This window comes from Equus asinus, chromosome 17, assembly GCF_041296235.1.
Source record: "Equus asinus isolate D_3611 breed Donkey chromosome 17, EquAss-T2T_v2, whole genome shotgun sequence".
Lineage (NCBI taxonomy): Eukaryota > Metazoa > Chordata > Mammalia > Perissodactyla > Equidae > Equus > Equus asinus.
In genome coordinates, this window is record NC_091806.1 from 42,441,796 (window position 1) to 42,462,801 (window position 21,006).

At 59.2% G+C, this 21,006-nt stretch overlaps 3 protein-coding genes across 6 annotated transcripts; 2 read left to right on the plus strand and 1 right to left on the minus strand.

The window, feature by feature from the left end:
* Positions 1–639: 639 nt before the first annotated feature.
* On the plus strand, positions 640–9,110 carry ESRRA (estrogen related receptor alpha). Of its 2 annotated transcripts, XM_044762109.2 has the most exons (7): positions 640–860; positions 2,338–2,674; positions 6,299–6,415; positions 6,568–6,696; positions 7,111–7,278; positions 7,381–7,650; positions 8,075–9,110. In XM_044762109.2, exons 2-7 carry the CDS (start codon positions 2,350–2,352, stop codon positions 8,332–8,334), a joined length of 1,269 nt encoding a protein of 422 aa, XP_044618044.1. In that variant the 5' UTR covers positions 640–860; positions 2,338–2,349; the 3' UTR covers positions 8,335–9,110. The 2 variants fall into 2 exon arrangements, with proteins under 2 accessions (XP_044618044.1, XP_044618045.2); XM_044762110.2 differs by lacking the exon at positions 640–860 and having other exon boundaries at positions 2,501–2,674; positions 6,202–6,415.
* TRMT112 (tRNA methyltransferase activator subunit 11-2) lies at positions 9,061–20,947 on the minus strand. 3 transcript variants are annotated; one of them, XM_070488088.1, is made up of 6 exons: positions 20,840–20,947; positions 13,932–14,007; positions 9,836–10,175; positions 9,647–9,748; positions 9,426–9,515; positions 9,061–9,338 (listed from the first exon to the last, which is right to left on the minus strand). In XM_070488088.1, exons 1-6 carry the CDS (start codon positions 20,844–20,846, stop codon positions 9,231–9,233), a joined length of 723 nt encoding a protein of 240 aa, XP_070344189.1. In that variant the 5' UTR covers positions 20,847–20,947; the 3' UTR covers positions 9,061–9,230. The 3 variants fall into 3 exon arrangements, with proteins under 3 accessions (XP_070344189.1, XP_070344190.1, XP_014700408.1); XM_070488089.1 differs by lacking the exons at positions 13,932–14,007; positions 20,840–20,947 and adding an exon at positions 11,202–11,448; XM_014844922.3 differs by lacking the exons at positions 13,932–14,007; positions 20,840–20,947 and adding an exon at positions 10,975–11,065.
* On the plus strand, positions 10,346–13,490 carry PRDX5 (peroxiredoxin 5). The gene is made up of 6 exons (XM_014844919.3): positions 10,346–10,778; positions 12,039–12,173; positions 12,665–12,796; positions 12,870–12,908; positions 13,067–13,128; positions 13,235–13,490. Exons 1-6 carry the CDS (start codon positions 10,446–10,448, stop codon positions 13,338–13,340), a joined length of 807 nt encoding a protein of 268 aa, XP_014700405.2. The 5' UTR covers positions 10,346–10,445; the 3' UTR covers positions 13,341–13,490.
* Positions 20,948–21,006: the final 59 nt, after the last annotated feature.

Here is a 21,006-nt window from a genome sequence, read left to right on the forward strand (position 1 = left end):
ACCGCAGTGACCTTGAGCGTTCTCCGTCCGGGCCGTTTCGGCTCCGCCTTCCCGGGACTCGAAATCCAGGACTTCTTGCACGTTTTAGGTCTGCTTCTCCCACCCCGGATTCAGCAGCTTTGTGGGGAGGGATACTGGGTCTGCGGTCCAAGTGCCCCGATGATGTTCTCTTGGGGGAAGGGGAGAAAGAGAAAGGGGCAGCGCCTCCCCTCAAGCTTGAGCAACCTAGGCCCCGCCCCTCATGCATATGCAGATATCCTAGCCTCCCCGCTCGTCCCGCCCCCTAATTTACATATGCATATCTTCTTCCAGTCCCGCAGCTGCGGCCACTGAGCGACCTCGCCCCCTCCTCTCGCGCACAGCGCGCCCCGCCCCCTCGTTACGTAAGAGCGCTCCTGGCCCCACCCCCTCCCGGAGCCTCTCCGAGCCTCCTCTGGCCACGCCCCCCGGCGGCGCGTGCGCAAGTGCGCCGCGGAGGCTCGGCGGCGGCGGGGCGGGACCTTCGTTGGGGCCGGCCCTCTGGCTTCGCCCGCTCCGCCCCGGCTCGTCCGCGCACGCAGGCGCTGCCCACCCCACTTGTCGGATTAGCATAGGGCGCCGGGCCCCGCCCCCTGCTTTGCATGCGCACGGCCGGCCCCGCCCCCGCTGTCAGCTGGAGGAAGCAGAGTAGGAAGCGGCCGCGATGTCCTTTTGTGTCCTACAAGCCGCCGGCGGCGCCGCCGAGTGAGGGGACGCGGCGCGGCGGGGCGGCGCGGCCCGAGGAGGCGGCGGAGGAGGGGCCGCCCGCGGCCCCCGGCTCACCCCGGCGCTCCGTGCCGCTCGGCCCCCATGCCTGCCCGCCCGCCCTGCCGGAGCCCCAGGTCCGGGGGCGGAGGGGAGCGCCGCTGGGGGGTGGGCGGGCGGGGCGCGGGGGCCATGTGCGAGCGCTGCGGGGAAGCGGGCGGGGGCGGACTCCAGGCGGGGTCCGGCTCTAGGACCGCCCCGGGTCACGGTCGGGACCCTGTCGAGAGCCAGAGGGCGTCAGGGTCCGGGTGGGCTCCGGCGTCCAGGTCGTAGTGCGCCAGCCTGGGGCAGGGGCCGGCTCTGGTTCGGGCTGCAGGTCCTGGCCAGGGTCAGGCTGGGGCCTCGGATCGAGTCCCAGGGCAGGGTTCAATCCGGCACCTGGCGCATGCCGGAGTCCCAGGGGCTGGCCGGGGCGGAAGATGGGGAGGGTCCTGTGCGGGGAAGGGGCTTTGAGGACCACGTGGGGGCGCTCCAAGGGGCCTTGGGCCACCCTCCTCTGTGGGTCAAAGGTCATCGAACCGGCCGGGGAGAACTTCCTTCTCCTTGGAGCTCCCCATTTACTTCCTGATAACCTGATAGAGGTCCCCCGCGGGCGGCGGGGGAGGGGAGGCGCAGCAACTTTAGACAACTTCCCGTAGGTGTGCGCAGGTTGGGGGGGGCGGGGCGCCCCGGAGGTGGACGATTCTGCGGCAGCGGGAGTGTAAGAGTGAATGTGCTGGCGGGGGGTGCAAGGAGGTGGAGCCGCGCCTGTGTGCCTGGGATTGGGCGGGCTGGGGCAGGAGGGGGCGATGTGTCAGGTGTGAAAGGCTCTGAATGTGTTTCCACGAGGGTCTGTGCCTGAGTGTGAGTGTGGGGGCATGGCAAGAATGTAAGAGTGAGTGAGAGTGTGTGTGAGATTATGAGCCTTGAGTGTGACTTTGTTTACCGGGTGTGCACTTTGGGAGGAGTGTGCAAAGACACATGGGAGCATGGGTGAGAAGTGGGGTGTGGGAAAGGCCATGTGAGAGTAAAGTGCCCAGGAGTGAGCATGTGTGTGCATATGAAGCACCTGGGAACCCAGGCGAGTGGGAGTGTGTGAACACACATGTGAGTGCATCAACTGCCCTTGGGTTTGTGTGCCTCAGTTTGTGCTCTTGATTGGAGGATACCCAGGTGAGGGGGAGATCTCCGAGTTCCCCAACATCTGGAGAAAATGGAGAGGTATCTTGCCCCGCTGGGCATTTCAGATGGGGATGAAGGTCACCTGGGGGCTAAGGTTATCTTGCTCCCTGGCCCTGGTGGGAGTAGGGGGTTTCCAGGCCTCCCCAAGGTTCCCAAAAGGGAGACCTGCTGTCAGTTACTGGCCCTGGAGGCTCTGGAGACTCTGTTCCCATGGCAACAGCTAGGGAGGGCCCTCTTCGTGGGCAGCCCTTCCTTGGACTCTGTCCCCCTTCCCTCCCCTGCTGAGCCTGGAGGCCTGGCCCCAGGCCCAGGGTTGGGCAACCAGGGTGGCAGGGTGTCTCTCCATCCCCCATCCCAGTGCCTCCCTGTGACCTCACAGGTCTCTCCCCGCAGGTGACCAGCGCCATGTCCAGCCAGGTGGTGGGCATTGAGCCTCTCTACATCAAGGCAGAGCCAGCCAGCCCCGACAGCCCAAAGGGTTCCTCGGAGACCGAGACCGAGCCCCCCGTGGCCCTGGCCTCTGGCCCAGCTCCCACCCGCTGCCTCCCAGGCCACAAGGAGGAGGAGGATGGGGAGGGTGCTGGGCCTGGCGAGCAGGGTGGTGGGAAGCTGGTACTCAGCTCCCTGCCCAAGCGCCTCTGCCTGGTCTGTGGGGACGTGGCCTCTGGCTACCACTATGGTGTGGCATCCTGTGAGGCCTGCAAAGCCTTCTTCAAGAGGACCATCCAGGGTGAGCCCCCACCCCACTCCTGTGCCCTTTGCCCTCTGGGTCTGGCGCTACCCAGTTGGCGCACTGCTGGGTGGCGTCGGCTCCCAGGCTGCCGTGGTGCCACTGGGTCTTGGCAGCCTGGAGTTTCCAGGCTCTCCTGCCTCCCAGGAATGCCCTTTCTCTTCAAAGTTAAGTAAAGCCACTGGGATGCGTTGATGGATCGGATGTAGGATGTTAGAGACGCCTCCTAGGTCTCTGGGCACTGGAGGCCCAGCCCCTTCCACAGTGGTTCTGAAGAATTCAAAGCAGCCTCTGCCTGCTCCTAAACTTTTCCTGGCAGCTGCTGGCCTCTCACCGGCATAGAACTTGCCCCCCTTTTTGTTGATTTCCCCAAAGCAGCACCAGCACGAGGCAGATTTTTATGGGTAACTGAGAGAGGCCTCATCCTATTTCAGCACCAACCTTTAAAAAGACTCTCAGGCCTCCTGCTAATAGTGCTCACTGAATTTTTCTCACTCAGGAAAGCATATCACGTGATCAAGATGGTGGTGGAATAAGCGTTACTTGGCATGTACCCGTTACTCGTATTTCTGTGTAGACCGTTGGTTACTTTGGGGCTACAACACGTATAATTGTTGAAAACATTTCTTGAGTGCTTACACAGAGCCAGGCACTGTGCCGCTTACGTTTACGATCTCTGTTACCCCCCATCGCACCCTCTAAGGTGCCAGCACCACTATCGTAACTGAGGCCCAGAGAGGGTTTTAAAACTTTGTTCAAATCTCACAGGTAGAAAATGGCAGAACCAGGATTGGAACTTGGGTCAATTTAGGTGCAGGGCTGAGCTCTTAAAAATGCCAGGCTGCCGCCTCTGCTTACTACTAATAACTGAACTTTGGACGGATATCTCACGGCCGATTGTGACATTCGAGCGAGTTTTGACTTGGCCGAGACGTGCTGGTCTAAACCCTCTGTGTTCCCTTCTGGCTCTGAAGACCAGTGAGCCAATGGTCTGGGGCCAGGTGTCTCCTGGAACCCTTCATTCTCTGTTGACTCAGTTGACAAATATTTGTTAAGCACTAGCCATAAATAGTGAGCATTTTTTGAGGTCCTTTGAACCACGCTAAACATGTTACCTTGATTTCTCCTTAAATTCTGATAACCCGCCTTTGTAAGAAAAGAAGTACTGTATTTTTTTTTTTTTGAGGAAGATTAGCCCTGAGCTAACTACTGCTAATCCTCCTCTTTTTGCTGAGGAAGACTGGCCCTGAGCTAACATCCATGCCCATCTTCCTCTACTTTATATGTGGGGTGCCTACCACAGCATGGCTTGCCAAGTGGTGCCATGTTCGCACCCGGGATACGAACTGGCGAACCCTGGGCTGCCGAGAAGCGGAATGTGAGAACTTAACTGCTGCGCCACTGGGCCGGCCCCAGAAGTACTCTTTTTTATCATCCCAGTTTTACAGATGGGAAAACTGAGGGTTTGAGCACTGGCATAGGGGACTTCGGCAAGGTCAGACAGTTGGTAAGTGGTAGTGTCAGGATGGGCCCCAGGCAGCCTGCAGGGTCTTGCTCTTCCTAAACTTGTGCCTTGCTGTCCTGGCCACTGTTCCAGGCATGGGGACATAGCTGGGACTAAGGCAGGAGCACTCCTGTCCTCAAGCAGTATACATTCTAGCAGAGAGAGAAGAGAAAAAACAATGGATGGCACAAGATTGTTACATGGCAGCTGTGGTAAGTGGAAGGCGAGGAGCAGGGTGTGTGCCAGGGAACCTGGCAGGCTCTGGGGCGCCGGAGGGCTTCCCTGAGGAGGTGTCTCGAGCTGAGCTCTGAAGCCTGGGTAGGGTGTAGGAGAAAGCACGCCGGGAGCGATGTGCGCTTAGGGCATGTTGGCTGGTTGTGTCCTTCAGCCCTTGCCGTAGCCCGTGAGGCTGGGAGGGCCACCTCGCACTCCTTCAGCCAGTTATGAGCGCCCACTATGTGCCAGGCCCTGTTATAGTGCTGGGGACAGTGCTGGCCCTCGTGGAGCTGACACTAGGGTGGGAGTCGGATAATACAGGAGATAAGTAAGTACATATGTAGCACATTAGATGGTGCTAAGAGCTGATGAGAAACTATGAAGCAGGGCAAGTGGCCCGGAATGTCTGTGGAGGGGCATTTGGCATTCTTGCCGGGTGGCCGGGGAAGGCCTCCCTGAGGTGACAAGGGCCAGAGATGTGAAGGAGGTAAGGCAGCAGCATGCCCTGAGGCAGGGGCCTGTTGGAGGAATGCTGAGGAGGCCCATGGAGCCAGAGCAGAGGGCAACCGGGGGGGGTGAGGTCAGAAAGGGGGCGCAGAGCAGGGCGTAGGCCTCACAGGCCTCCCTTGGGCTTTTACTTTGAGAGGGGAAGTCACCAGAGGGTTTTGAGCAGAGGAGGGACAGAATCTGACTTCGGTGTTTTTTGTTTTTTTTTTTTTGAGTAAGATTAGCCCTGAGCTAACTGCTGCCAACCCTCCTCTTTTTGCTGAGGAAGATTGGCCCTGAGCTAACATCCGTGCCCATCTTCCTCTACTTTATATGTGGGACGCCTGCCACAGCATGGCTTGCCATGCAGTGCCATGTCTACACCCAGGATCTGAACTGGTGAATCCCGCGCCACCGAAGCAGAACGTGTGAACTTAACCGCTGCGCCCCCGGGCCGGCCTCTGACTTCGGTTTAATAGGGTTCCCTGGCGGCTGTGTTGAGAGCAGGGGCAGAGCAGGAGATGAAGTGACAGTGACTTGCGTTCAGGGTGGAAGCAGTTGCCAAGGACAGAAGGGATCGGCTTCTGGAGCTGCTGGGAGTGAAGCCCACTAGGATTTGCTGATGAGGTGGATTGAGGGGGGAGAGGAATGGAAGATGCCTCCTAGATTTCTGCTTGAGACAGATGGAGTTGCAGGTTTGGAGGGTCGATGGGGGGCTCCATCAGGATGTGTTAAGTTTGCGATGCTTCCAGACCTGCGAGATGTCGAGGAGGCAGAGGATGTGAATCTAGAGCTCGGGCATGTCTAGGCTAGAGAGAGAAATTTGAAAGCCCGTGACTGGGTAATATCAGCCAGGATGCTAACTCAGCCAGGAGGGAGTCCGTGGAGATGAGGTCCGAGGGCAGCCCCGGGTCCCCCATTGGGAGGAGTGTGGAGAGGTGCACAGACACCACAAAGTGGCCAGTGAGCTGGGAGGGAAATCAAGAGTGTGTCCTAGAAATGAAAGAAGAAAAGTGCTTTCAGTGTCTCTAGGAGTCGGACATGATCAACAGTGTTAGATGCTTCTCTAGGCCAAGGGAGACGAGGACAAGAATTGACCACTGGGTGTAGCAACGTAGAGGCCACTGTAGCCCTTGATGAGAGCAAATGAGGGCAGCAGAGCCCGGAGACGTGGCCTGACAAGAGGCATGGGGCAGTGATGCCGCCTGACTCCTGTGGCCCCGGTGCTTCCCTTCCCCAGCCAGGGGCCCCCAGCCCAGCGGCCATGCCCCTCGTAGCCCCGGGCTTCCCTGTACACTCATGGCGCTCCTGCTCTCCCCAGACCGGTGCTTGCCCGGGGCGAGGCGGGGCTCTCCTGTCTGCTGGGCCCCCTCTGGGCCCTGGGAGGCGGCCACTGGAGCCCTGCCTCTTCCTGGCAGGGAGCATCGAGTACAGCTGTCCGGCCTCCAATGAGTGCGAGATCACCAAGCGGAGACGCAAGGCCTGCCAGGCCTGTCGCTTCACCAAGTGCCTGCGGGTGGGCATGCTCAAGGAGGGTGAGCACTGGGCAGGGCCTGGGCCAGGGCTGGGGGAGCTGGGCGCATGGGGCCGGGGGCCAAGGCCAGGGAAGTCCCGGTGGAATGGACTGGGCAGGAGGGTTCTGCAGCCACCCGCAGCCCATGGACACGGTCCTGTCCTACAATTCCAGGGGTACGTCTGGACCGTGTCCGGGGTGGGCGACAGAAGTACAAGCGGCGGCCAGAGGTGGACCCGCTGCCCTTCCCTGGCCCCTTCCCTGCTGGACCCCTGGCAGTAGCTGGAGGCCCTCGGAAGACAGGTGAGAGCGTCGTGAGTCCCTGGAGCTCGAGGGGTGGGGTGGGGTGGGGCTAGGACGCGGGAGGCCTGTGTGGCATCATTCACCCAGGAAAGTAGTTATCTTGGACACTGAGACCCAAATGTCCCCTTTATCTATTCACTTCCCCCAAGAAGTATTTACGAAAGGACCTCTTTGTGCATCAGCCCCCTGAGTAGTACAGCTGGGAACACGGCAGGGTTTTCTAACACTCAGCACCTGTGTGCATCAGTGCTCTCCCTGGGAGATAGCGCGAGCCCTTCCTGGAGAGGGGGCTGAACCTGGCTGGCCAGTGGCTCTTGAGGAGGGCCACTGGGAGCCTGGCTCTGGGAAGATGCTTGAACCTCGAAGGGCCTGCAAGGTGATGAGTTCAAGGGCTTCTTCCAACTGTCACTGCAGCCCCAGTGAACGCACTGGTGTCCCACCTGCTGGTGGTTGAGCCTGAGAAGCTGTATGCCATGCCCGACCCAGCGGGCCCTGATGGACAGCTCCCAGCCGTGGCTACCCTCTGTGACCTCTTTGACCGAGAGATCGTGGTCACCATCAGCTGGGCTAAGAGCATCCCAGGTAAAGGGCTGGCCCAGGTGACGAGGGGCTTCCTGGGTAAGCCAGGCCGTGCCTGGCTCTGGCCCACTTGCTCAGCCAGGTCTCCTCCCCACTGCCCTCCAGGCTTCTCGTCACTGTCACTATCCGACCAGATGTCAGTCCTGCAGAGCGTGTGGATGGAGGTACTGGTGTTGGGCGTGGCCCAGCGCTCACTGCCACTGCAGGATGAGCTGGCCTTTGCTGAGGACCTGGTCCTGGACGAAGAGGGGGCGCGAGCAGCTGGCCTGGGGGAACTGGGGGCCGCCCTGCTGCAGCTGGTGCGGCGGCTGCAGGCCCTGCGGCTGGAGCGTGAGGAGTACGTCCTGCTGAAGGCCCTGGCCCTTGCCAATTCAGGTGAGCCTGTGGCAGTCTCTGACAGGTCTCTCCATAAGGCTTTCTGGTCTTTAACTCTGTGATGGTGGCACAGTCCCATTTTGCAGGCAAGGAAAACTGAGGCATAGGGAGGAACAGTGACTTGCTAAAAGTCACAAAGCAAGCCAAGGGCAGGGATTTTGAGCCCTTGCGCCACACTTACGTGGAAAGGCCAACAATTTAGTGGGGGTGGGGGGGGGTGGGGAGGACAAGAGGTGGCCGTAGTTGAAGGAGAAAAGGTGGACCCTGGCTCATGAGCAGGGGCAGTGAGTGGGGGCTTCAATTAGCCAATGAACAATCTGGGTCTGGTTCTTCCTTAAGGCCCCATGCAGTGCTGCCTGAGCAGCTGGGGGCTCTGTCCTTTGTGGAGACTGCCCGTGTCAACAGCTCTCTGCTTTCTTTGTAGACTCTGTACACATTGAAGATGCTGAGGCTGTGGAGCAGCTGCGGGAAGCTCTGCACGAGGCCCTGCTGGAGTATGAGGCGGGCCGGGCGGGCCCCGGAGGGGGTGCTGAGCGGCGGCGGGCAGGCAGGCTGCTGCTCACACTACCGCTCCTTCGCCAGACAGCGGGCAAAGTGCTAGCCCATTTCTATGGGGTGAAGCTGGAGGGCAAGGTGCCCATGCACAAGCTGTTCTTGGAGATGCTCGAGGCCATGATGGACTGAGGCAAGGGGTGGGCACGGGTGGGGGTGCTGGCAGGACCCGCCCAGCAGAGGGTCAGCCCCAAGGGGGCAGAGCTGGGGTCTGGGCAGTGCCACAGCCTGCTGGCAGGGCCAGGGCAATACCATCAGCCCCTGGGAGCAGGCCCTACGTCCTCCCCTCCCCCCTCCTAGGGGGTGTTAGAAGCTGGGAACGTGTGCGCCCATGCCCTGGGCACAGTGCTGCCCCTTGCAAGCCATAACGTGCCCCCAGAGTGTAGGGGGCCTTGCGGAAGCCATAGGGGGCTGCAGGGGATGAGCAGGGGGGGCAGAAGCCTGATCTTGGGGAGGGAAGGGAGTGGAGGCCACAGGCTCCCAGTGGGTGATGCTTTTGCTGCTGCTTAACCCAACCTCCTCTCCAGAGCAGAGGAGGATTTGGAGAGCAAAGGCCCCTGCCCCCTTCGCTCCTGTCCTCATCATTTGCATTGGGCATTACTGCCCCCCCTTGAAGCAATAACTCCAAGCAGGCTCCAGCCCCTGGACCCCTGGGCTGGCCAGGGCCCCCCATCAGCTCCCACCCAGCCTCCTCCGGGGGTAGGGAGTGCACCGCCTCTATGCCCTGCAGAGCAATAACACTATATTTATTTTTGGGTTTGGCCAGGGAGGTGCAGGGACATGGGGCAAGCCGGGGCCCAGAGCCCTTGCTGTACAGAGACTCTATTTTAATGTATATTTGCTGCAAAGAGAAACCGCTTTTGGTTTTGAACCTTTAATGAGAAAAAAATATATCGAGCTCAAGAACACTGTGTGTCTGGCGTGTCACTGGGTCAAGGGTTGGGAATACACACGATAGAATTAGCGAACGAGATATACATAAAACAAGGACACATGGTCACAGAATGAAAAGCTGGCGTCCGGCACGATTAAGTCTCGGTCTCCTCATCGCTCAGCAGCATGTTGGGGATGCCGCGGCTGATGGGGAACACACGTCCAGACTCCGGGCATTGCAGGGTGCCCTCCAACACGTCCACCTGCGGGGAAGGGGGACAGAGCTAAGTCCTGGCAGCCTCCGGGCATGGGGGTGTGGCCGGGGAGGCCAGCGATGGGCCGGTTCTCACCTCCAGCAGCACGTGGTGCATCTTCCTCAGAAACTCCTCATCACGCTCATAGCCCTGAATTGGCTCTCTGGGCACCTCGGCCAGATGCAACTGTGGGCAACAGGGCTAAGTCGTCCCTGGCATCCCCGACCCTCGCCCAGAGGCCAGGCCGCCCTGCCTGGTGCAAGGGGCGGCGGGGAGACCACCCCCCAGGGCGCGCACGGGCGGGGGAGGCTCCTCACGGTGTCCGCCGCCTCCAGAAGCGCCGCCCATTCCACCTTGGGGATCATCCGCGCCACGAAGTCGGGGTTGAACTCCACCGGGCTGACGCGGACCTCGGTGGCCTGCGGAGCGAAGGGCATCAGTGAGGCAGGGCCGGACCCGATTCCCCTACCCCGCCCCGGAGGGGGGCGAGACCGCCCGGCTCCTACCTGGAGGCGCAGGGGGAAGCCACGGGGCCCCACCCCCCGCACGTGCGAGCTCAGCAGGTTGTGGGTGAGCAGCTTCATGTTGCCCCAGAGCGCTCTCGCCAGGCCGGAACCGGAAGGAGGCCGGGATTCCGTCTGCGTCACTTCCGGAGCCGCTCCCCTCCGTAGCCTATTGGACGGCCGGGCGAAGCGGAAGCGGCGAAGTTGCTGGAACTTCTCGCGCTCGGCGAAGGCAAGGTATTTGAAAGGCCTGGTTGGATCGGGCCCTGCCGCTGGAGGCATCGCGGCAGGAGGTGACTGCGGCGCAGGCCTGGTGCTTTGGGCTGAGCCGAACCTCCACTGGCTGCCAATGATGTACAATGCAAATTATATGTAAAAGAGCTGCCATGCAGGGGCCTTCGTTGAACGCCAAATAAACATGTTTTGTTAACGCCTACACAGGCGCCTGACACCGCCGTCTCCCGCTCCTCCCTTTCGGTTAAGAAACGGAAACACTGCCCCAATCCGTAAATCAGGCCCATCAAACAGCGGCACCCCAACCTCGCATGCAAATAAGCTGCTCGGATGCCGAAAGCCCCGCCCCTTCGCCGGCGCGCCAGTGGTCCAGCCCCTAATGCAAATGAGCCCCGCGTCCCGGAAGCCCCGCCCCCGCGCGCACGCCTGCGCAGTGGAGGGGCCCCGCCTCCGGAGAGTCCTGCCGCGGCCCCTCGCGCCAGGCCCGCCTCCTGAGCGGCCGAGGGGCGGGGCGGCTGTGGCCCCGGGCGGCGTGATGCTGTCGCGGCTGTGCCTCCTGGGCCGCCCAACCGGTTCAGCGGTGGCGCGGGCGGCCGCCGTCCAGTGTGCCGCAGCGGCGAGAGCAGGAGGGTGCCTGGAAGGAGGCGGGGAGTGGACGCTTGGCGCGACCCGCGGTTTCAGAAGCGCCTTCGCAGCCATGGCCCCAATCAAGGTGACCGCTGGCCCGGCCAGGCCTGTACCCCGCCCCCCGCCCATCGACCCAAGGCCACCCTCCGTCCCGTTTGCCTGGGGGAGAGTCACCCTCTTTCCTGCCCTCCGGTCTCCGCCCCGCCACCCCACGGGCTCCTCCCGCTGTCTGTCCCCCTCATCTCTTCAACAAGACCCCGTGGCCGCCCCCTCGTTCTTGCCGATTTTAGGGGTCTTCTGCCCCATCTGCTGGGCCAGTCCGCGAGGCTCCTGAGCCTTCCCCTCGTCTCCATTCCACAGCCACTCTGCGACACCCTGTGACGGCTCTCCGTTATTTTCAGACCACTGAGTTCCCTGGCCTCCCCCCCTTTTGGCCCCAGGGTCCGTTTTCGGTACCCATCCATCCGTCCCCCCATGCTCTTGTCAAGTTTTGGAGCGTCACTCTCACCGCGTCTTTTGAAACAAGTGTTGTCTCTTAGAGTCCCCGTTCTGTCTGCCCATCCACAGCACCCGTGGCCAACTCCCACCGTCTGCTGAGTCTTCACCCCTCTCATCTTCTGGAACCATCCCCAGCTCCTTGGAACAAACCCCTTCCCCTCCCACACTCTTCTGAGACCCCCCTCTTCCTTCTGCTTCATCCTACTGCTGCCACAGTTTCTCGGCGACTCTCCTCCCATGCCTGAACTTCTGTCGCCTGGTCTACCTCCTCCGGGCCTGCAAAGCCCTCACGCACTCCCAGGTGGCCTGATCCTGCCCCCCGGGAGAGTCCGTCTTTTGTTCCATACCCTCTGGATGTGGGGACCTGCATCCCCCCCGACTCTCCCACTTTCTGCTGCCCTCCTTTTTCCTCTTTTCGAGGGTGGGACACTGACACCTGGGTCCTCTCCCTCCCTGTTGTGAGGACCTTGTCCTCACCGCCAAATACAGCCCCTGCCCCTCCTCCCCCTGCCCGTCTATCTCACTCCTTTCCCACAACTCAGCCTGCTTACTCAACCTCTTGCGACACCTTGGGAGGCTTTCTCTCCCTTTTTCTGTTGTCACCCATGGGCCCTTAAGAGGAATAGGGCCACCTTGAAACCTGGAGGATGTGGGGTAACCAGGCGGTGGTGGGAGAAGGGAGGGCGACAGGGAGGGGCTCTGGAAACTCTGACAGGGTTGAGCTTTCCTGCTGGGCGTCAACTCCGGCTCCACCAGGCACAGCCGCCAGGCCCTCTGGTGCCCTGGCTCTTGTGCTGCCCTTCCCTCCCCACTCCTTGACTCCTGACCTCGGAACCATTCCCTCTAGGTGGGAGACGCCATTCCGTCAGTGGTGGTGTTTGAAGGGGACCCTGCGAACAAGGTCAACCTGGCGGAGCTGTTCAAGGGCAAGAAGGGGGTGCTGTTTGGAGTCCCGGGGGCCTTTACCCCCGGCTGTTCCAAGGTGAGGCCCTGCACTTCTGGGCTCGGCAGTTGGGATCTTGCGTACATGTTTGGATTGTTCATAAATCTTCCCCATAGTCATGAGGCCGTTTGCAACAAAAGTATGTAGGTGAGATGACAGATGAAAAGCTTATCAGAGCCTTTAGAACATAAGTGGAGGTTGTGAAATGGTAGCAGAAACCAGGAATATGGGTGAAGAGGGTTTTGCAATGAAATCCAACACCTCATATTGACCTGGCTGGGCTGACAGGTGCAAATGGAAGGTACTTGGGACTCGAACCAATAAGACATGGTTCCCCCCTGGGAAGTTCATGGTCTTGACCATAGACTGCTTAAGTTTGGATCTGAGCTTCCTAGTGGCCAAGGCAAAAAGGGACTGTGGCTTACATAGTTCTCATTGTCTGATCAAAGGTGTTGAAGCAGGGAAGTGGGGACGGCCTGGAGATAAAGGGTAGGCTGTGTCTTTGCTGACCCTTTGTTTCCCCTCCCCAGACCCACCTGCCAGGGTTTGTAGAGCAGGCTGCGGCCCTGAAGGCCAAAGGGGTCGAGGTGGTGGCGTGTCTGACTGTTAACGATGTCTTTGTGACTGAAGAGTGGGGACGAGCCCACAACACGAAAGGCAAGGTGAGGAGTGGGTCCTGCAGGGGGTTGGGGACCACGCAGGAGATCTTTCTCGTGACCTTTACTTTGCCTTTAGGTTCGGCTCCTGGCTGACCCCACTGGGGCCTTTGGAAAGGTGAGTGCACCCCCAGCCCCCCCCCCCCCCCCCCCAGCGCAGTCCCTGTGCCAGGCCTTGGACTCGGGGCCTTGGAGGGACGTGCCCAAGGTGGGGAGCACCTGGGGGGCTTGGCCTGTTCTGAGCTTCCTGACCCCTGTCTTGGCCTCTCTTCTTAGGAGACAGATTTGTTACTAGATGATTCCTTGGTGTCCCTCTTTGGGAACCGACGGCTCAAGAGGTAAAAGTGGGAGGGTCCTCCGTGGGGTTCCCCTGCCCAGCCCCTGTCTCCATTCCCAGCCTCCAGGCCCAGGCTGTTGCAACTGGGCCCCTCCTCTTTCTGGCAGGTTCTCCATGGTGATAGAGGATGGCATAGTGAAGTCCCTGAACGTGGAACCGGACGGCACCGGCCTCACCTGCAGCCTCGCCCCCAACATCATCTCCCAGCTCTGAGATCCGGGCCCGGACGTCCTCCTTTGCGTTTTCCTGTTTCCCCCGCCCAGTTCTGGGCAGAGGCCCAGCCCGCCTCATGTGGGGCCACCTGGCTGAAACCTTGGCCAGATTTCTGCAATAAACACTTTTGGTTCGTGTCTGTCTCCTTAATTTTGAGTCGCTGATTCGCTGAGGGCCAGGTCTCATCACAGTCACAGCCGGGAGAGGGGTGGGCAGGGGCTGAAGGGGGCCGGACGGGGGACCCTGGATTAACACAGGAGGCAGGCAGGGAGGGCCCTTGAAGGCAGTGTTGCGAAGCATCGCTGTGCAAGCTGAGAAAGGGCCAGTGGTCCAAAGAGCAAGGCACAGAGCAGTCCGGGCAGAGGGAGCGTGTCCAGAAAGTTCCTAGGCAGACATGAACTTAGCTCGCTCCCATGACCTTTTGCGTTTGATCTCCGGGTGCTGGCTGAGCTCATTTAGACCATAACCCCAGGGTAGGAACTTTGGCTCTAACCAGCACCCCACCTGGGCCGAACCCCAGCCCCACCATTCTTTCAGACTCTGCTGAACACCTCCTGGGAGCACCCATACCCCAAGAAGGGCCCCCAGCACCTTGGGACCAGCTGGCAGAAAGGGATCCATCTGGAGCAGTGCTGGTTCAGTCCAGGAGGGCTCCCTGGGAGAGGATCTGTGAAGGGAGAAGTTGCCCATGAGGCCTGACCAGTGGTGGGTGTAGAGTGGGGAGCTGGGGTCGGGGAGGCTCGGCGGGGTTTGGGGCTGGGGGTCATCGCCATCTGCAGGCCCTGCTCTCGGGCCTCTGCCTTTTGTCCCTGGGAAGCCATGTGCTGGGCAGCAGGCAGCGATTATTAGGCCCCTCCTGTGTTTAGGAGCTCCCAGCCTAAGAGGGGCAGACACTGGGGTGGAGTAAAACTCAATGACCATGTGGGGTATGAACTGTTACAGCCGTCACATCGGTCAAGTCAACAGCCTGGCTCATTCAGCCATTCAAGAGGGGTTTGGATTCGAGCCAGTCAGGCAGCCCCAGGGCTGGTTGTGGGTGTGGGCTCTACTCCCTGTGTGCGCCATGTGCCCCGTCAGCACCGGGCCTGAGGGGCCCTCCCTGCCCGGCCATCTGCAAGGGTTCAGCCTCCAGAGCCGGCGATGGCAGCTGCCCTCCCTGAGAGGCCTCTTGGAGGACACGACCCTGGAGGCAGTGGGAGTGGTGCTCTTGGCAGAAGGAACAGTGTGGCCGTAGGAATGGAGGGTGGAACAGCCTCACGCTGCTGCAGCACACAGCAGCTGAGAGAGAGAGAGAGAAAGAGAGAGAGAGACAGGATGCCGAGAGGGCAGGGGGCCCTTTGAAGCCCCAGTGAAGGATTTCCACAGGGTAATGACAGGTCAGATTTATAGGTGGGCTCCTTTGTGGGGACCGAGCGGAAGCTGGGCGTGTGGCGGATAGAATAGGCTGGGTGAGTTGTGGGCAGCGTGAGGAAGGACTGATGCCCAAGAGGTGGGGGCTGGACATGGAGACCATCAGGTGTTGGCGGGGAGGGAAGGTGAGTCCAGGGGGCCCCTCAGCTGGGGGCCTAAGGGACTGGGTGGTTGGGGTGGTGGTCACGTGGACGGGGCTCAGGGCTCCCCTCCCCCCCCCCCCCCCCCCCCCCCGCCCAAAGCACTGTGACCTTCGAGGCCCCGGGGCAGTCCCGTTTGCTGTGGGTAACAGCATGCTCCTGCGTCCTTCCCTGAACTAGTCCATGTGGGCCACACCCTCAGCTCCATCAAAGACGGAGTTTTTTGACGCATAATTCACATAAAATTCGCCCTTTAAAAGCAAACGGTTGAGTGGTTTTAGGCTATTAACCAAATTGTGCAACCTTCCGCCCTTAAAGATTACAGGGGCCGGCCCGGTGGCGCAGCGGTTAAGTGTGCATGTTCCGCTTCGACAGCCCAGGGTTCGCCGGTTCGGATCCCGGGTGCGGACAAGGCAACCCTTGGCAAGCCATGCTGTGGCAGGCGTCCCACGTGTAAAGTAGAGGAAGATGGGCACAGATGTGAGCTCAGGGCCAGTCTTCCTCAGCAAAAAGAGGAGGATTGGTAGCAGATGTTAGCTCAGGGCTAATCTTCCTCAAAAAAAAAAAAAAAATACAGATTACAGATGGATCTTCCACCTCAGAGACTTCTCCTGGGATAAAGCTGCTGTCTCTCCCAGCATTGTGACACGAGTCTGCGCCTCCCGACGGAGTTACAAAAGACGTGTTCAGACTTGCGGGGGTTCTGCTCGCCCTAGGTACCCCTGCGGTCACATCACATGCCTTGCGTCCAGCGGCTGTTTACTGAGTCATCTCTGCTCCAGGCACCGTGCTGGGCTCCGAGGACACAGTGTGGACGGGCTGGCATGGCCCTGGGGCCCCATTGCAGGGCGCAGCCCAGGCACGGAGTGCGTGCTCCCATGGGACTGGCAGAGCATCTCGGCTGGGTGGGGGGCGTGTCAGACCTGGAGGGTACTTGCGATCAGTGCAGCGGGGCTAGGAAAAGAAGCACAGGTCGGGGTGTTGGGGGAATTAGAGGACTCTGCCCACCACCCCACCTCCCCATGGGCGTAGGGACAGAGAAGATGACTCCTAGCTGTGGCTGGAAAATGAACAGCCAATAACCAGGGGAACAGAGGTGGGAAGGGTGTTCCAGGCGGCGGGAACAGCCTGTGCTAAGACCAAAAGGTCAGGAAGAGGAGAGAGGTCTGGGCTGAGCAGACCAGGTGAGGGCAGAGACGGGATTCTGCCCACAGGCCACAGCTTGCTTGGGTTCTCTGGGTGAACATCTGGGTGTCTCCAGGATTTGGCTTGGGGCAGCTTCAGACACAGTTTTATTTTTGTTTCCTCTCGGGCTCCTTCCTCGGGGCGTTCTCCCAAATGCTGGAGTGCTGGGTCAAAGGGCCCTGGCGGTTTTACTAGTCTCTGGAAACTCTGAGGCTGTCAGTGATGGGCGGGTGTGCTGGCCCGAGTTTTGCCTTCGGGACTGACTTCTGTTAGCTTAATGGCTATTTAATGGTACCTTGGAGCTGTCTTTAACATGTGTCTTTAATTACGAGGGAGGCTGGCAGCCGCTGGGCCGCTGGGTCTCCCCGTGCTTGCAATGTGGGCCCAGGGCTCCGGCCTCTCTCTCCCACAGACAAGCAGCCAGGACGAATGCAAATGCAGCTCTCAGGCCTCCAGAGGCCTTGGGGGTACCCTCCTCAGTCACCCTACTCACCCCCCTGCCTCTTTGAGCCTCCCTTTCCTTGTCTCTGAAATAGGAATTCATTTGTTCGAAAACATTAATTCAGCTGTCTTCTGTATCTTGGCTCCACCACTTTCTGGCTGTGTGGCCTTAAGCAAGTGACTGAACCTCTCTGTGCATCAGTTTCTTCATCGAAAACGGGGCATGATAACAACAGCACCTGTATTGTACGGCTGTGGAGGGGATTCAGTGATTGATACACGTGAGGAACAAGGGGAGACACAGTGTGGAATAGGACTGCAAGGGGGAAGGCCTGGGGTCTGCTTTAGAAAGGGAAAGTCTTAGGGCCTGTCCGGTGGCACAGCGGTTAAGTGCGCACATTCCGCTTCAGCGGCCTGGGGTTCGCCGGTTCGGATCCCGGGTGCCAACATGGCACCACTTGGCAAAAGCCATGCTGTGGCAGGCGTCCCACGTATAAAGCAGAGGAAGATGGGCACGGATGTTAGCTCAGGGCCAGTCTTCCTCAGCAAAAAGAGGAAGATTGGTAGTAGTTAGCTCAGGGCTAATCTTCCTAAAAAAAAAAAAAAAAAGAAAGGGAAAGTCTTTTCTGAGAAGGAGGCCATTTGGCAAGCCCAGGGCTAGAGGAGCTGGACAGGCGGAGAGGGAGGGTATGTTGGGGGCTTGGACAGGGAGTTCCGGTGAACTCAGGGTGGGAGAGAGATTGAGGAAGTGGGAGAGGGCCTGTGAGCAGAAGAGGGGGAGGAGCAAGGGACGAGGTCCCTCGGGGCCACTCCGCAGGGCCTCAGAGATCAGGTGAGAAGGGCTGGCCCAGTGGCGTAGTAGTTAAGCTCACGTACTCTGCTTCGGGGGCCCAGGGTTCGTGGGTTTGGGTCCCTGGTGTGGACCTACACACTGCTCATCAAGCCACATTGTGATGGCATCCTACATACAAAGTAGAGGAAGGTTGGCACAGATGTTAACTTAGGGGCAATCTTCCTCACCAAAAAAAAAAAAAAAAAAAGGGCATAGTGAGAGGTTGGAATTCCATTCAAAGGACAGGGAGAAGCCACTGGAGGGTTTTAAGCAGAGAAGGGTCATGAGTCAGTTCGTGTTTCCAAACGACTTTTCGGGCACTGGGTGGAGGCCACCTGGAGGAGGGTTGGTTGCAGCGTTCCACTTTGATAAGAGGCTCTGGGCAAGGCAGGGCAGGTTCCCTCTGGAAGCGTGGGGTTCTGGGAGGAGCAGGGAAGAGAGCTGGCCAAGCCTCAGGTAGTGGGGGCTGGGCTGGGCCGAGCTCTCTTCAGCCCAGGCCTTGCAGGCCCCACTTTGAGTCCCTGGGCACCCGGCCCAGCACTGGGCAGGTGGTGCTGAGCCCTGCCCTCCCCGGGCTCTGCTTCCTTGAGCCCCAGAGGCCTCCTGCCTCTGGCCTCTGGGGTTGGACCAGGGCTCTCCAGGGAATTCACAACTAGAGGGGACCTGGGAGATGGAGTCCTTGCCACTGCCACCCTGTGCCGATGGGGAGGCTGAGCCCCGAGGGAGGAGGCCGCGGGGAGACAGCGGCAGGCGACTTTGTTGTCCATTAGTCTGTCTTTCTCTGCTTCTGGCCCGCCTCCTGGATCCCCATGCTGGCGGCAGCGGGCACTGAACCCCCTTAAAAACGGCTAGAGAAAGCTATCTGAGGAGAGCGGTCATTAGGGCGCTGTAGAGTAAGACAAGATGCAAATATTGAAAATATTTGTCAACAAGACACAGTTTAATACTATGTAGAAGACGACGTAGCCGTTAAAAAGGCCAAGGCCGGCGGTTCTGACCCGACACGAAACAGATTGCAAAACATACTGCAAAGCGTGGAGATGCACAATGGCGCGTGTGGCTGCAACCACACGGACACGGGCAGCGCATCTCAGGAAGGACAGGGAAAGCGCTGACAGGGGGTTGGGATAGGGGACGGGGGTTGGGAGCGCTGAGGAGGAGATTTTGTCTATAGCCTTATGCATCTTGACATTTTGGGTCATGCATCTGAAAAATTTCCCAGGGTCTCTGTGTCAGCTGACGAGGGAGCCCCTCCCCAGCCTCCCGTCAACCTGACTCAGCTGAACCGAGCCTGAGAACCACACTGAGGGGCAGCCGGGCGTGTCTGCAGTGACAGGGCTGACAGCAATCGGCTACATGGCCCCGTGCCTCTGAGGCTTGAGGGAGGGTGTAACCTAGATGTTGAGCAAGGCAGGGACCTTTGGCTGCTGGGAGGTGAGGCCCAGTCATCATGCTTGGCTGACCTGGAGCAGGCGCTTCTGAGCACTTCCTGGGCTGGAATCTTCGGAGGGTGCAAATAGGAACAAGATTTGCAGAGGGTCAAATCTGACGGACCCTTGATATTATTAATACTAAAGATAATAACCATGCCAGGGGCCAATTAATGAACCTTTAAGCCGGGCACCAGCTCCTCGAATCCTCCTGAGAGGATTACTGGCATTTCCAGATGCATCTAGGGAGGTTGAGCAACTAGACGTACTCTGAGCCTGCACAGCTTCCGGTTGCCTGGTGAGACCTAGCTCACCTTGACCATGAGCCCCTTGCTCTTTGCACCCTGGCCGTGCTGCCTTCTTGCAGTCGCTTCTACCACTTAAGAGCTGTGTGACTTAGGGCAAGTTATTAACCTCTCTGAGTCTCTGTTTCCCTCTCTGTAAAATGCAGATAATCCACTTCGTCCTTATTTCATAGACTAGTCCAACGCGAGTAAATTAACTGTGAAGTACTTGTAACCATGACAGACTTGTGGAAAGCTAGTGTTTGCCAGGATTGTTACTATTATTGCCTTATATTTCATCAAATCTGAGATGTCATCGATTGTAAAAGATGCCACTAAGGAAAAAAAGCATGCTGCCAGTTAACTATGCCCCAAGGCTCTTTCATCACTAGAATCTTTATTTTATACTTCCCGAAGGAGCTCTTTCGGACTTAGGCAGAGACTGTCATCATATATAATTCTCATGCACACATAAACACGAAAATGGAAGCAAAATAAATTGTGTACGGTGTTCGGAAAACTCCCTCACATTTCGAGTCCGACGGAGGGGTGGCGTCTGTGTTTCGCTGCCCCCGCCTCCCGTGAGCCATGAAAGAGCTGCAGAGCAGCCATGCAGGCGGCTCTTAAACCAGCTTTGCAATCGGCTTTTGCTTTGGGAGCGTCTGGGTCCCCTCTCCAGGGGCTCCCACCATTTGGCTCCTGGGATTAAGATGGCTCCGCTCTCGCCTCTGGGGTTTTCTTCCAAGCTGCTGATTTTCTGCAGGGTTTGAGGCTTTTGAAGTGTGGGCAAGTGCAGGCAATGACAACTGTGTCAGGACTGCAGGCAGCCAGCCAGCAACTTGACCATGTCACCTGACTTCAGAGATTTAAAGGTGAGAAATTAAGTGTCTTGGAATCGATGAACCATGAATAATTTCTGAACTTTACACCGGCCATGCTTCCAGCTGCCACAGAGCCCTCGCACATTCTGTTCCCTCTGCCTGAAATGCCTTTCCTTTCTCCCCTCTTTGCCTAGTTAACCACTCATCCTTGATCTCAGCTCCACCGTCTAGGCCCCTCGGGGATGCCTCCCTGGACCATCCTACTGAAGTCAAGTCCCTTCCCCATCAATGCACGTAGTACAGCTGGAATGTTACATTTTGAGGATGCGTGTGATTTTGGGGGTCGCTGTCTCCCCAGTGTCCCGTGCATCCCATGAGGGCAGGGACTACGTGGCTTTTTACTACATCCCAGTACCCAGCACACAGTCCCACCCGGAGCCAGTGAAGGAGAGGATGAATGGAGGCCTGGAGTGAGCAGAGGGGAGGCTGGGATGTCCCCCCCCACCCCACGCCTGTGTGGTACGGACCCATGCTGCTGGTCTCCGCAGGGGATCTGCTTCCCTCCAAGGCCGCAGTCCAACCCCCTTCTTTTACAGATGGGAAACTGAGGCTCCACGAGGTCACTTGCCACGGCCCAGAGGTCCTGTCTCAGTCCAGTGTGATGGGGGGCAGGGGCAGGGTCAGAGGAGGGGCGCTCACTTCTGGCTGGGGTCAGAGGCGGCTGGCTGTGGGAGGCGGCATGTGACCATGCTTCACAGGTCGGGGGCCGTTTGGGTAAATCAAGGGGAAACATCAAGGGGAAAGAGAAGATGGGCAAATCGGAAGACGCATGTGTGGACACCAGTCTTACTGCACAAGGCCTGGAGCCCCTGCAGGAGCCCTGGGGGTGCGAGGCTGAGGTCACCCTCTCCCGTTTCGAGTTGGGAAAGTGAGACCCAGAGGGGCTGAGGACTCACCCGCCATTGTCTGTCGAGCAAGGAGAGCTGTGGGCCTTGCTGCTGAGTGGCCCTGACCCCACCATCCCCTGCTAAGTTCCGGGCCCTCTGGGAGATGCTGCAAGGATGCGTGTGGCGAGGTGTGGGTTAGGCAGGACTCTGGGGGTGCACAGGCTGGCCTGTACCCG

Coding starts and splice junctions, on each gene's coding strand:
- ESRRA (XM_044762109.2), top strand. CDS start 2,350: ATGTCCAGCCAGGTGGTGGGCATTGAGCCTCTCTACATCAAGGCAGAG. Junction 6,697..7,110: donor TGGAGGCCCTCGGAAGACAG/GTGAGAGCGTCG, acceptor CTGTCACTGCAG/CCCCAGTGAACGCACTGGTG. Junction 7,651..8,074: donor CCTGGCCCTTGCCAATTCAG/GTGAGCCTGTGG, acceptor CTTTCTTTGTAG/ACTCTGTACACATTGAAGAT.
- PRDX5 (XM_014844919.3), top strand. CDS start 10,446: ATGCAAATGAGCCCCGCGTCCCGGAAGCCCCGCCCCCGCGCGCACGCC. Junction 10,779..12,038: donor CAGCCATGGCCCCAATCAAG/GTGACCGCTGGC, acceptor CATTCCCTCTAG/GTGGGAGACGCCATTCCGTC. Junction 12,909..13,066: donor CCACTGGGGCCTTTGGAAAG/GTGAGTGCACCC, acceptor CTCTCTTCTTAG/GAGACAGATTTGTTACTAGA.
- TRMT112 (XM_070488089.1), bottom strand. CDS start 11,320: ATGGTTCCAGAAGATGAGAGGGGTGAAGACTCAGCAGACGGTGGGAGT. Junction 10,176..11,201: donor CACTTGTTTCAAAAGACGCG/GTGAGAGTGACG, acceptor CATCATTGGCAG/CCAGTGGAGGTTCGGCTCAG. Junction 9,516..9,646: donor TTCTGGAGGCGGCGGACACC/GTGAGGAGCCTC, acceptor TGTTGCCCACAG/TTGCATCTGGCCGAGGTGCC.